Source organism: Syngnathoides biaculeatus, chromosome 15, assembly GCF_019802595.1.
Source record: "Syngnathoides biaculeatus isolate LvHL_M chromosome 15, ASM1980259v1, whole genome shotgun sequence".
Lineage (NCBI taxonomy): Eukaryota > Metazoa > Chordata > Actinopteri > Syngnathiformes > Syngnathidae > Syngnathoides > Syngnathoides biaculeatus.
In genome coordinates this window covers 12,015,146-12,028,700 of record NC_084654.1, presented here as the reverse complement: position 1 = coordinate 12,028,700, position 13,555 = coordinate 12,015,146, and the positions used below count along the sequence as shown (strand labels likewise).

General features: G+C 44.0%; 1 protein-coding gene across 1 annotated transcript; it reads right to left on the bottom strand.

The window, feature by feature from the left end:
- Positions 1–325: 325 nt before the first annotated feature.
- Positions 326–1,921, bottom strand: LOC133513740 (ankyrin repeat domain-containing protein 50). Its single transcript, XM_061844791.1, has one exon. It carries the CDS (start codon positions 1,919–1,921, stop codon positions 359–361), a length of 1,563 nt encoding a protein of 520 aa, XP_061700775.1. The 3' UTR covers positions 326–358.
- Between the last annotated feature and the right edge of the window lie 11,634 nt (positions 1,922–13,555).

Here is a 13,555-nt window from a genome sequence, read left to right as displayed (position 1 = left end):
AAAACACAAGATAATTAAAAAGATATGTTTGTTGAAATAATCTAGTTGCAGTGGGGGAAAAACTGCACTGCTGTATAAGTACCTGGAAACATGTTAATAATCTTTGCAGTCAGAACGGGATTCCGTTCTTTCGCTGGCTCCTGTTAAATTGTTGAGGTTTACCTTATAAGGTGATGAAGGTACATATAGATCAATTCTTGCAACTTGGAACAGGTTTTCATTTTGATCAGAGCAAAGACATCAGACTGTGATTACATTTGTCACACGGAATTTTTCAGCAAGTCAACGAGCTGCGTTGCAAGTGCTGTAAATGTGTTACTACATGTCATTCCCGTCGTTTGAACTCCTTTCCAGCCTCCTAGTCGAGGGCCGACTGAGACGATGTGCTTTCAAACTCACATTTGACTCCACTGATGCTATCCACGCTGGGCTGACTGTTGACCTGCTGGTGCGTGTGGGAGAACGGGAAGGTCTCGGAGCGTGACATCCGGCCTCTGCCGTTTGAGGAGCCCGAGGAACAGTCTATAACCATCCTCATGAACTCGGGTGCGGTGAATCGACGGAGCAGTCTCGTTCCGAGGCCCATGAAGCCAGGGCCGCGGCCGGGCGTCTTCCCCGCTGGCGTCTCCCCTTGGCCGAATAGCATTTTGTTGTGTCTGCTGCTGTGGGCAAAACTTCCCCTCTTCTGCAGCTCGTGTGTCCTTGGCTTCTCCTCAGCGCCTTTCACCATCTGAGTCTTGATAGCGAGTGGAGCTTTTGGAACCGAGACTGTTTTCTCAGCATCATTGGTCAGGACCCGGGGGTTCCCCTGACATTCCATCTTGTCCAGGAGACATCGGTCATCCTGCAGAGAGGCTCTTTTAAATTTGCTGGCAGACAGACTCAAATCCTGCACATCTCCTTGGTAAGATTGCTTTCTGATGCTCAAAAGCTCCTGGTTGAAAGACTTTGCTTTGCCACAGGGGGGAAACCTTTGTGATGCCTTCTCTTGGGCTCCAGTTTCTTCTGTGAGTTCTTTTGCCGTCGTCTCAATTGACGAGTTGGGTGTCCTAGTCCCTCTTGGATCATGAAGTTGGCAGTTTTGGAGTTGTTTGGTTGTGAAGAAACTACTCTGGTGCCCCTCATTTTGGCTTTTTTGAGTCGGCAGAGACTTCTTATGGCGATGGTGCGGTTCTTGGCTCTGCTTACTGGGACAAGTGAAGCGGTTCCACAGTCTGTTGCCTTCCTGGATCTTCATCTCCTTCTGAAACACCTCTGGTAGTTGCTCTTCTTTGCTGCTCATCTGTTTAGAAAACTTTTCCAGGACATGCCTGGGGAGTCTGTTGGGTAACTCTCCATCTCCAACGTTTCCTGGATCAGCAAGCCAATCGTCAGCACCCACACTCCGTCTGTACTGCAAGTTTAGAATTTGCACACACTGGTTGTGCCCAAAGAAGTCGGCCACCTCGATGGCTGTATGTCCGGCATTATTCGTTCTGTCCAGTCTCAGCCCTAGTCTTTTGAAAGCCCGGACCAGAAACTCAAGCACCTGACTGTGCCCGGAAAAAGCAGCGTACATGAGAGCACTGTTTCCCCAAACATCACAGATGTCTGGATCGGCATTAAACTGCACTAGAATCTTGACCACGTCTAAGTTACCCAACTCACAGGCGTGACTCAGAGCTGTGCGACCCTCTTCGTCCTGGCAGTTGACATCGGCGCCTTTCTCCAGTAGGAGCCTGGCGAACTTGCCTCTCGTCCCAGCTTCCTGTAGACACACGGCATAAATTAGTGGCGTGCGGCTGTTCTCTGTCTTTGAGTTGATGATTCGTCCGTCCAGGGCATCCAGAATGAAGCGCGCAAGGTGAACTTTGCCACCGTGCATGGCATCGAGGAAGGTCTTAGTGCCAGAACCCTGCCGTAAATCTTTGGGTCGCATCATTCTGCAACACCTGCTTGCAGAGCTTGCCAGTGAGCAGAAAGGAAAGATCTCTAACCAGGAGAGCGCGCAACTTCTCCAAAGATCCCCTTGGGCAATGCGAGCTCACTCAAGACTAAGAACTGGAGAAGCGCGGTCTGTGGTTTTATACCTCCCTCTCCACACATGCCCTCCCCACGTTGCCAAGGAAACAAACGTCTGAGGACCATTATGCGGCGGCAGCATCCATTCAGCCCCAGCACTCGCTGCCTGGAGAATAATATGTGCTGTTTGAAAAGAACAAATACTCAAGGAGAAAAAAATGGACTGTGGTTTTAAATTAAAGTAAAATATATATATAAAGAGAGATAGGGAGAAAGAGAGAGCAGTTTTCTAACTTTCTGTAATGCAAAAGAACTCAGTTACGACTTTTCAGCTCCTCTTAAACAAGAGGGGAAGATAAAAGTCAAAGTTCAAAAGCTCCTTCAGATGGAGTACAAGTGTTCCTTTTTTCCCCTCCATTATATGCCTTTTAAACCTGGTCTCTGTCAAAGCTATGACTGATGCACGAATCATTCTTCACTTTCAAGGTTTCATTATTATTTCCTGCGTGGTTAAAGCTAACACAACAAAGGCTGCAGAGGATAATTATTTTATTCTTGAATTAATAGAAAATTAAATTGCCAAGTACTCTTCCAAATCCTTGCCTCCACTCGGTCAGTGTTTAATTTCATATTCATGTGACTATGAATATGCAACAGCTAGATAAAACAAAGGCAACCCTTAAATCCCCCCCGATCAATGCAAAAAAAAAAAAAAACCATGAAAACTTGCTTGACTGCATAGTGTAATTCACAGAGAACAAAACAATATCAGATCAGTCATTGAATGCTAAATCATTGCCAACCAGATTCAAAATCATACCTAAAGCCAGAGTCCATTGTCTGATCCAACATCATTGGATTGTCATTCGCAAATGAAAGCACAAATTTAAAAGTTCCAAATCATCTTTTAAGGATTATCGTAGGAAATACAGTTGCATTTTCAGCAACTACGTTTTGCTTGCTTGTTTCCATCCGTCCATCCAACCATTTTCTGTCCTGCTTATCCTCACAAACGTCACAGGGAGTGCTTGAGCATATTCCAGCTACTTTCAGGTTAAAGGTGGAGTACATCCTGAACTAATCACCAGGCAATGTTTGCTTGGTTCCTGTGTGAAATGTGCTTTTGTGTTGCAGGTCCTTTGTCCTTGTCGGTAGGCAGTCTCCCACAATGCACCTGGTGGTGATTTGTCATCCCCATGTGTACATATATCATTGTAGTGTTTTTGTATTTTAAGGTACAGAACTTTAGGTCACAGGTATTTGGAATTAACATATCTAGTTCTGCATTTAAAATTGAATCAAGTCATGAAGACATTCTCAAAAACAATTCTCAAAACATTCTGAAAATAATCTTGAGTCTCCACCATCATCACGTCTTATGTATTTTTTTACTTTCATATTTATCCCGTGGGTTGGGTTGCAGTTTTGGCCCACAGGCTGTATGCCTGACACCACTGGTATAAGGGAAGTGATTTTGAAAAGGACAAAAGTGTCAGTCAAGTCATTTGCAATCAAAATTACTCAAATGATATATGTTTGTAATGAAGCACAAGTCATTAAATTGGCAATTTAATGAGTTTCCTTTTTTTCTTTTTACTGAAGTGACTTACAGTTTGTTAGTGCATCACGAATTGTCCTGTTGAAACTCCATAGAACAATGTTTTCCAAACTTTTGCATGAGAATCCCACATCACCTGACATAAATCCATCCATCCATTTTCTTTGCTGCTTATCCTCACAAGGGTTGCAGTGAGTGCTGGAGATGTCAACAAGCAGGAGGCAAAGTACACGCTGAACTGGTTGCCATGCAATCGCAGGGCATATAGAGACAAACAGCCGCACTCACAATCACACCTAGGGGCAATTTAGTGTCCAAATAATGTTGCATTTTTTTGGGATGTGGGAGGAAACCGGAGTGCCATTTAAATATTCTTCCCATCACTATATATCACATCTAGACAGATTAATAAACATAATTTTCGTTAGTAAATAAGTGGCACTGAATAATTATCCGTGGCAACCCTGATCATCTCTCACGAGGCGCTGCCTGGGAATCACTGCTATAGAAACAATTCCATTCACTAAAACGAAAAATGGGACTGAGCACTAATGAATGAAAAGTGGTTCATTTGGCGCTGTGAGACTTGTTAATTGGCCAGACGTATGCATTCAAGCAGAGATGTCATAGTAAATACCTGATCTCTCATTCATTGCTCATCGAAACCAGCCAGGAGGTACTTTGAATGCTTGATTAGAAATTAAAGCCTCTGTCAAGTTCAGGTGCTATCTGCAGCCCATAATGCCTTAATAAGTCGCAGGGGACACCACAAACATGGGGTTATAAAATCAACATGTCTCAAGGTTCTTCAAGGAAAGAAAACTTGATCACAGAATTAAAAAAAAAAAGAAGTGATGAATGCTCTTAACTGAAAAACAGGTTACTGTCACTTGGGGCTGAATTAGAACAGAAATGCAAGATTAGTGATGCAGTACACAAGGGGCCGAATTCATTTTTAACTACAAATGGCCTACACCGCAGGTGCTAAATTCAAGGATCTGGCCCGCCGCATGATTTTATGTGGCCCACAGAGGCAAATCAGTATCAACGTCCACGATTTTTTTTCAAAAGCTGGACCAAAATAAATATGATGGGATCCTAACTAGATCCCTGAGCCACCTCACCTGGCTCCTTTTGATATGAAGGAGGAGAAGCTTAAGTCTGAGCTCTCCCTGGATAGGTAATCATCTCACCCTATCTCTAAGGCAGAGCCTGAACACCCTGCGAAGGAATCTCATTTTGGCCACTAGCATATGCAAGTCTTTTTCTTTCGGTCAAAGGGCATGAGAATATCGAATAACCGTTAAATCTTGGGCTTTGGCTTTTGGCTCAGCGACTTCTTCACCACCACTTTGCGACTCTCCATCACACCTGGCGCGGGAGCGATTCGCCTGTTGATCTCCGGCTCCATACTTGAACTCCTTCACTTGGGGGAAGGTTTTCTCCCTGACCTGGAGAGCGCAAGCCATACTTTTGCGACTGAAGAGCATGGTCTCAGATTTGGAGGTGCTAATTTCTATCCCAAATGCTTCACAAACTGCTGTGAACTGTTCATGGTACATTCCTCCCAGTCACCCCACACCAGATCTCACTGTAATTGCCAATGTGAGCGTTGAAGTCCCAGAGTGAAACGAAGGAGTCCCCAGTAGGACAAAAGCACTGGGTACTCGGAATTGGTGGTTGGTGGATAGGCACAAACAAGAGTCTGGACCTGTCTGGACCCGCACCCCTACCTGAGGGCAGAGGAACGCTACCCTCTTGTCCACCAAGGTAAACAACAGACAAGAAGTATGCCTCCACCTGCTTGGCTCCTCTCACTGTGGGCAACTCCAGACTGAAAAATATACCAACCCCTCTCAAGAGTCCAGGTATCAGAGCCCAAGCTGTGTGTGCAGGTGAGCCTTACTGTAATCTAGTCAGGACTTCTAAACCAGCACATAGGTTCTTTCTCTCCCAGAGAGGTGACATCCTGCATCCTTTGAGCCAGCTTTTGTAACCGGGGATCAGACCGCCAAGTTCCCCGCTTTTGGCCACCAATCAACTCACTCCACACCAGACCCCGTTTGGCCCCTTTTAAAGATTGGGAGCTCATGGGAAGGGTGGAGGTGGGGCCTCTTCGGACTGTGCCACCTTTGAGTCGCACCTCCAGATCTGTCTCGAGAGGGGTTGGAGGGTGGGAGTGATGGTGGGGCGACAAGGAAAACCCATGCCCATTTATTTTCATCATCATCGGGATCATTTGAGCTTTGCTTTGTCTAGTCCCTCACATAGAGGCCGTTTGCCATGGATGGCCCTAATGGGGGCGTGAAGGCCCACACAACTTAGTTACCAAGATCATAGGGACACACAAACCCCTTCACCGCAATAAGGTGACGTCTCTGGGAGGGGTGGCTCTTTATGTATGCTTAAAAAAGAAATTGAATAGCATCTTTAATTGATAAGATAACATGTCACCCACTTTCAAATGTTAATCTAAAAAAACATTTTAATTAGATTTCTATGATGCAAGTATAATACAAAATATATATATTTTTTTATGATTTGCATCTGAGATTAGATACAACTTTATTCTCACTAATGTGTATTGATTATTATTACTATTATTTAAAGCCTTACTTCCCCCCACCGACCCCTCCTCACCGAAATTTCTCGTAATGGATTCCAATAGCAGTACTATTGTTACATAATATTATATATATATATATATATATATATATATATATATATATATGTATAATACTTGTTAATAAAAGAGCCTGGAAATTATATATATTAAAAAAAATCCCCCTCACTTCCTCAAAAAAAAAAAAAAAACAGCCGAATTTATTCTTTTAAACCTTGCATCAGTATCTTTTATTTGTGGATTTGAAAGTATTATTGCTTAAATGGGGACACAGAACTTTCTTGAGGACTACTTATTCAGTAGAAAATGTAAAACAGTCAGTAACTTCTTCCTAGTTTACTGAAGAAGAGGCCATCAATCTGAATTGTTTTTTTATTTTAGTTTTTTTCTGCCAGACTGTTCCTCGGTGAGGTTCCCCATGTAGCACCTGTGTACCCCCTCAGTAATCTATTTGGTCTGATGGAAATTCCTTTCCTACAGTGATGTGGAGGAAATGGAAAGGCGGGAGAGAGCATCCTCTCCATCTGCAAGCTGGCAGGGCCTACTTGGGGCCTCGCAGGCCCGTTCTCATCTGACAGCTCAATAAATTGAACAAATGGATAAGAAATACGTTTTCTTTACAGCCACGGTGTCTGACACTCAGTTGTACCCGAAGAAAAAAGGTCCACAGAAGTCACCCTCAAAATGGAAGCAGCTCAAGTAGAAGGTTGCGCTGAGTCAAAGAAAACAAACACCAAACCAATCTAACGTTTATTTACTAAAATAAATATAGATGTAGAGATACACTCATGGGGGTTCTGTGCAGGCAGCCTGAGTTCAGGTACCACTCAGCGAAAGTGGATGTAAGTCTATAAATTTGCACAACACAGATGAACTGTGAGTTTCTCTCGTGGTTTGGCGAGAAGGACATCCATCCAGGCGACACTTGGCCACAATAACAATACACACAACACACAATAGTACATTTTTACTTTAAATCTTGTAAAAAACATTTCCTTTAAGTGTATGATTTCTGGCTGACAGAAATTCAAAAATTAGTATATAAATATCATATCAGTCTAACCGCACCTGTGGAGTTACAACCTCCACTATGCTTCCACCAGGAAGTTCACATCTTCTTAAATAAACAAGTGGCCCTGAGGCCCACGCGTATGTATTCTCTCCTACACACACGCTCCCGCAACACTCACTGCTTCCAAGCTCCAAATGCGTGTGCACACAAGCACACACACACACTGAGAGCTTTGAGAGCTTCACTCAGGGCACAACAGATAAAGCTTTACAAAAGCATTATATTTAAATACTAGATTTCACTCTGGAAAGCCGTCGAGGTTGACTCATCTGCTATAAGTGCATCACGTAATTCCACAGTGTCATTGTGGATGCCGTCGCCTGATGAGCCATCTCACTCCCACCTGTCATCTGTCGTGTCATATAGAAAATGCAAAACAAAATGGCCAGGTGGGGAAGTGAATGAACCCTTCCAATTTTTAGATTGGCATCTCTAACTGGTGTAAAACTTGGAAAGAATGGTCATAAACGTCAACAGTGTATCCAACAAGACATCCTCCTTTTCTGCAGATGTGACTTGATCGTAGTAGCAGTTCTATTTAGCAAGGAAATGTTAAATAAATCCAACTTTGCCAGGAGTTGGGTTAAGCCTGATGTTGGTCATTTTGTGGACCAGCCACCCATTTAAAAGTGGTCTGGGCGTGTCAAGGCCGACTTGAATCCTCTCCAATCGAAGGGGGTCCTCTCAATCCCTTTAAATGTGGCTCAATAGTCTCACATGGAGACGTCTCGATATGTCGAAGATGCATCTCTGCATGACTGAAGCGCACCTATGACGTCTTAGAAAAATAGACCCTGTTTTTCAGATTTAGAATCACTTTTTTTTTCCCAAAGGAAATAATGGACAGAGCTTAGTGGCTTGCACCCCCCTCAGTATGGCGTGACAAGCCCCACAACAACCAATTGGATATATCTTGGTCACTGTATAGACTTTTGTACGTCAAACTAATATTATTTTTTTAATAGACATAGCGATATGATGGACAGTTATAAGCGATGATTTTTCATGATTTTGAAGACCTGTTTTATATATTTCCAGATTTTTTTTTTAATCATTCAAATTTGGCAGGGTTGTTAACAACAGTCTTCTCTGTGGTGTGCCATATTTACAAGACTCTTAAAGTGACTCTAATAATCACCATCTCTATTGAATTCGAAGCATTTCATCCTTCCATCTATCCATCCATTAATTTTCTTTTGCCACTTATCCTCATGAGGGTCGCGGGGAGTGCTGGAGCCTATCCCAGCTGTCAACGGGCAGGAGGTGGCGTACACCCTCAACTGGTTGCCAGCCAATCATAGGGCACATGGAGACAAACAACCACACTCACCATCACACCTAGGGGCAATTTAGAGTGTCCAATAAATATTGTATGTTTTTGGGATGTGGGAGGAAACCAGAGTGCCCGGCAAAAACCCACACAGACATGCGGAGAACATGCAAACTCCACACAGGTGGGGCCGCGATTGAACCCAGGTCCTCAGAACTGTGAGGCCAACGCTTTACCAGCTGCTCCACCGTGGCGCTTGAATATGATGCATTTCATTTAAAGAACCCCCCCCCCCCGAGTTTTAAGTCATCTGAAGTCTGTTATGAGATAATCCTTAATAGTAAGATTCATCATCCATAACTCAGTGGTTAGATCATTGGTTTGGTAAACCAGGGGTCGTGAGTTCGTATCCCACTGGGGCCTCAACTCCCCGAGAGGGGTTGCGTCAGGAAGGGCATCCGGTGGAAAAACTGTGCCATGCAAATATGGGCGTTCATGTGAGATGTCACACTGTGGCGACGCCTAATGGGACAAGCCGAAAGAAGCTTCTTCTTCTTTCTCAATGATTGACTAATGACCAATCTGATGATCAATTGGGCTTCGATTACCGGCTACCATTATGAGGATAGGCGCCACGCAACATGGATGGGTGCAAACAGCTTCACCTTGGCCAAGATCTGCACCCTCCAGATTGCCTTTTCAGGTTCTATTCAGACAAGATGTATCAACATTTCAATCATGTCTGCTCCCAAGCTCTATATTCCTTGATACTTGATGCTGTTCGTCTTGTTTTGAGCGATGTTGTTCGTGACATTTACCTTGTATGCAAATGTCACAGTCACATCACCTTGGCTCTTTGCCACCAGCGTGTCAACAATTCCGAAACAAGAGACACAAATGAAGTGCAGTCATTGACGGTCAAAATCAAGCATTGTTGTGATTATAGAGCACCGCAAGCAGCTGCAAGAGAGACGCACATTATTGGATCTCCGTGTTTGTAATCTCAGCTAGACAAGAGTTGACCCCCGTCAGTTTACAGTTGAATAGCACTGCTTGAATAGCACCTGGCCACACTGGACCCAAATGAAAGTACAGTGTAATAAAGGCAGAATGAATAACTGCTAAGCTACAGATGGGTCAGCATCAATAACTTGCAGTTGAAACTTTGTGCTGCTGGTGAAAGGTTTTCTGTGAGAATTCTCGCTGTGGCTTAAATGCCAGTGTATGTAGAATCATCGACGTGGACGTGTGCGCACGCACGCGCACACACACACACACACACACACACACACACACACACACCACACACACACACACCACACACACACATAAATGCATGCACAAAGCTTGTGACTAGCAGAGTTTGAGCAGGCGGAGGATGTGTGGGAGGTGTGGGTGCTGCTTAGTATTCATCCAAGATGGCATCCTCTTCATGGGAAGATGGACTCAAGAGCATGACATCTCCACCTCTTGTGGCTTCTCACAGAGCACACAAGAGGAACAAATACCATGCTACTTTACAGTCCTGTCGTGTGTTATCTAACCAAGAAGCGTGTCTCTTTTTCTGTTATGCCCCATTGTAATGTTACAGTAGGTGAGGTAAAGTGGGACATTGTGCAGAGCAGAACATTTGATTAAAAGAGAAAGAACGTGGAACAGATAAATTTCAGAAGAATATAAATGAATATCATGTGCTTCCAAAGTCATTCACCACAATCTTGAAAAAAAAAAAGAGTTGACAGTACACACATCATAAGAGCAGTAATCCCAATTTTTTTTCTTCGTCATCTGTGGACTCTCTCTTATTTTGCAAGTGGGTTAAGGTATTGAAAATCCTTGTGTACCCATCTTAAATCTACCGCCAGTATGTCTTAGCTGATTTAGGTGCAGCTGGATCTAAAATACTTGAGTATTGTACGATACACTGTATTGTGCAAATTTTCATGACTTGTGTTTGACGTATTCACTTCCTATATATTAGGATGTATAAAGAAAATGAATCTCCTCCAACACCATGTCACAAACCAACGGTGCACGGGTGGACCCAAATGCAGGACTCCAAGACGGGGACGTGTAGTTCAGCGGGTTTTATTATGAACGAAAGTTGGGCACAGTCCAAGAAGGCAGGATCTAAAACGCAAGAAACAATGTCCGATATCCAGGAGTCAACTAAAGAGCATAACCAAAAGCGTGACTGGGCTATGATGGCGCAGTGGCGGAGTAACCCTTGATGCGGGAAAGCATACTCAAAGAACTGGTGAATGCCAGTGACAAAACTCCAACTTAAATACATTGTGTAATCACAGTGCCTCATGTGACACAGCTGTGACCGGCGACACGTGTCAGAGATGATGCCACTTGGAGCGGTGGCCAGGCCACGCCCCTCTTGGCCGTGGTCCAGCCTTGCTCATGACGCACCATGCCTTCCTTGGTCTTCTTGCTTAGGTACCTTTCAGTACTCATTATCATAAAAATCCTAAATTTGCTCAAAATTTTATTCTTGTTGCAGTCCTTTGAGTTTTCCACCTGAACATCTGTTCTTTATAGCTGCTCTATTATTCATATGAAAAGAAATTGCTTTTAGTCTTCTGGCTCCCTGTCCAAGTCAGAGTGTGGCCAAGTGTCGCCTGGATGGATGTCCTTCTCGCCAAACCACGAGAGAAACTCACAGTTCATCTGTGTTGTGCAAAAGGTGGCGGGACTCTCATGCACAAGCTGTGTCACTCATTCTTGATCCAATTTTAAATGTCAGGCAAGTCGTTTGATTGAGAAGAAGGCGAGCGCACCAACGAGAGAGGAAAAACAGGATGTGAGGAAAACGGCCAGATTGCTTCGGATGGTGTGCCGGGGGGGGGAAAAATGTGTCCGTTAATAAATACGTGCTGGTGCGTGTCAACAGTTGAAGAAGTAAGTAGCTCTCGCCGAGGAGCACATTGCTTCTTTCCTGTATGATGTATCATGAATGAAGCTGCAATTGAGTGGAAACAAATCGCACGTGTCTTTACTGGGGATTGGTTTTAGAGCAACTCCGTGCACAGAATAAAAAAAAAAATTCATCAGTTCTAGATGGAGATGTTGCACTGTTGGAGCTTTGTGAAGCAGTCATAAGGTGCTATATTACAGTAGGACAATTACTCTATCTGTGCAGCTCAGTTGCTGATTAGACCACCACCCTCTTGACATTTTTACACACCTGAAAGAATAATTCAAATCCTCCAGCAGAAACCATTGAGGATGTCTTGAATCATATAGAGAGCAAAATTCAAATCGCTCAATCTTCTTTTCTTCTTTTCCTTTCGGCTTGTGCCGTTAGGGGTCGCCACAGCGTGTCATCTTTTGCCATCTTAGCCTATCTCCTGCATGTTCCTCTCTAACCCCAACTGCCCTCATGTCTTCCCTCACCACATCCATAAACCTTCTCTTTGGTCTTCCTCTCGCTCTTTTGCCTGGGAGCTCCATCCTCAGCATCCTTCTACCAATATACTCACTCTCTCGCCTCTGAACATGTCCAAACCATCGAAGTCTGCTCTCTCGAACCTTGTCAGCAAAACATCTAACTTTGGCTGTCCCTCTAATGAGCTCATTTCTAATCCTATCCAACCTGCTCACTCCGAGCGAGAACCTCAACATCTTCATTTCTGCCACCTCCAGTTCTGCTTCCTGTTGTTTCTTCAGTGTCACCGTCTCTAATCCGTACATCATGGCCGGCCTCACCACTGTTTTGTAAACTTTGCCCTTCATCTTGGCAGAGACTCTTCTGTCACATAACACACCAGACACCTTTCACCGGCTGTTCCAACCTGTTTGGACCCGTTTCTTCACTTCCTTACCACACTCACCATTGCATATTTGAAGTTGTCCACCCTCGCCATCTCTTCTCCCTGTAGCCTCACTCTTCCCCCTCCACTTTTCTCATTCACGCACATATATTCTGTTTTACTTCGGCTGATCTTCATTCCTCTCCTTTGCAGTGCATGTCTCCATCTTTCTAATTGTTCCTCTGCATGCTCCCTGCTTTCACTGCTTATCACAATATCATCTGCGAACATCATGGTCCAAGGGGATTCCAGTCTAACCTCATCTGTCAGCCTATCCATTACCACTGCAAACAGGAAGGGGCTCAGAGCTGATCCCTGATGCAGTCCCACCTCCACCTTAAATTCCTCTGTCACACCTAAGGCACACCTCACCATTGTTCTGCTGCCATCATACATGTCCTGTACTATTTTAACATACTTCTCTGCCACACCAGACTTACGCATGCAGTACCACAGTTCCTCTCTTGGTACTCTGTCATAGGCTTTCTCTAGATCCACAAAGACACAATGTAGCTCCTTCTGACCTTCTCTGTACTTTTCCACTAGCATCCTCATGGCAAATAATGCATCTCTGGTACTCTTTCTAGGCATGAAACCATACTGTTGCTCGCAGATACTTACTTCTGTCCTGAGTCTAGCCTCCACTACTCTTTCCCATAACTTCATTGTGTGGCTCATCAACTTTATTCCTCTTTAGTTCCCACAGCTCTGAACATCCCCTTTGTTCTTAAAAATGGGAACTCAAACACTTTTCCTCCATTCTTCAGGCATATTTTCGCCCGCTAGTATTCTGTTGAATAAGTTGGTCAAAAACTCCACAGCCATCTCTCCAAATTGCTTCCATACCTCTACCGGTATGTCATCAGGACCAACTGCCTTTCCATTTTTCATCCTTTGTAGTGCCTTTCTGACTTCGCCCTTAGTAATAATTGCCCATTCCTGGTCCTTCACACTTGCCTCTTCAACTCTTCCTTCTCTCTCATTTTCTTCATTCATCAACTTCTCAAAGTACTCTTTCCATAATAATCAAATCGCTCAATAACTTCATTTATTTAGAACTTCAAATTTAAACACGCAAACTGAAACAGTCAGTGTACCTCAGACATCCTTGATGTCATAATTCAATTAATTCATCAATCCATTTTGTAGCGCAATAATCCTCTTTGATTTCATGGGTTAGATGGAGGCTATCCCAAGAGAAGGGGATTGGTGG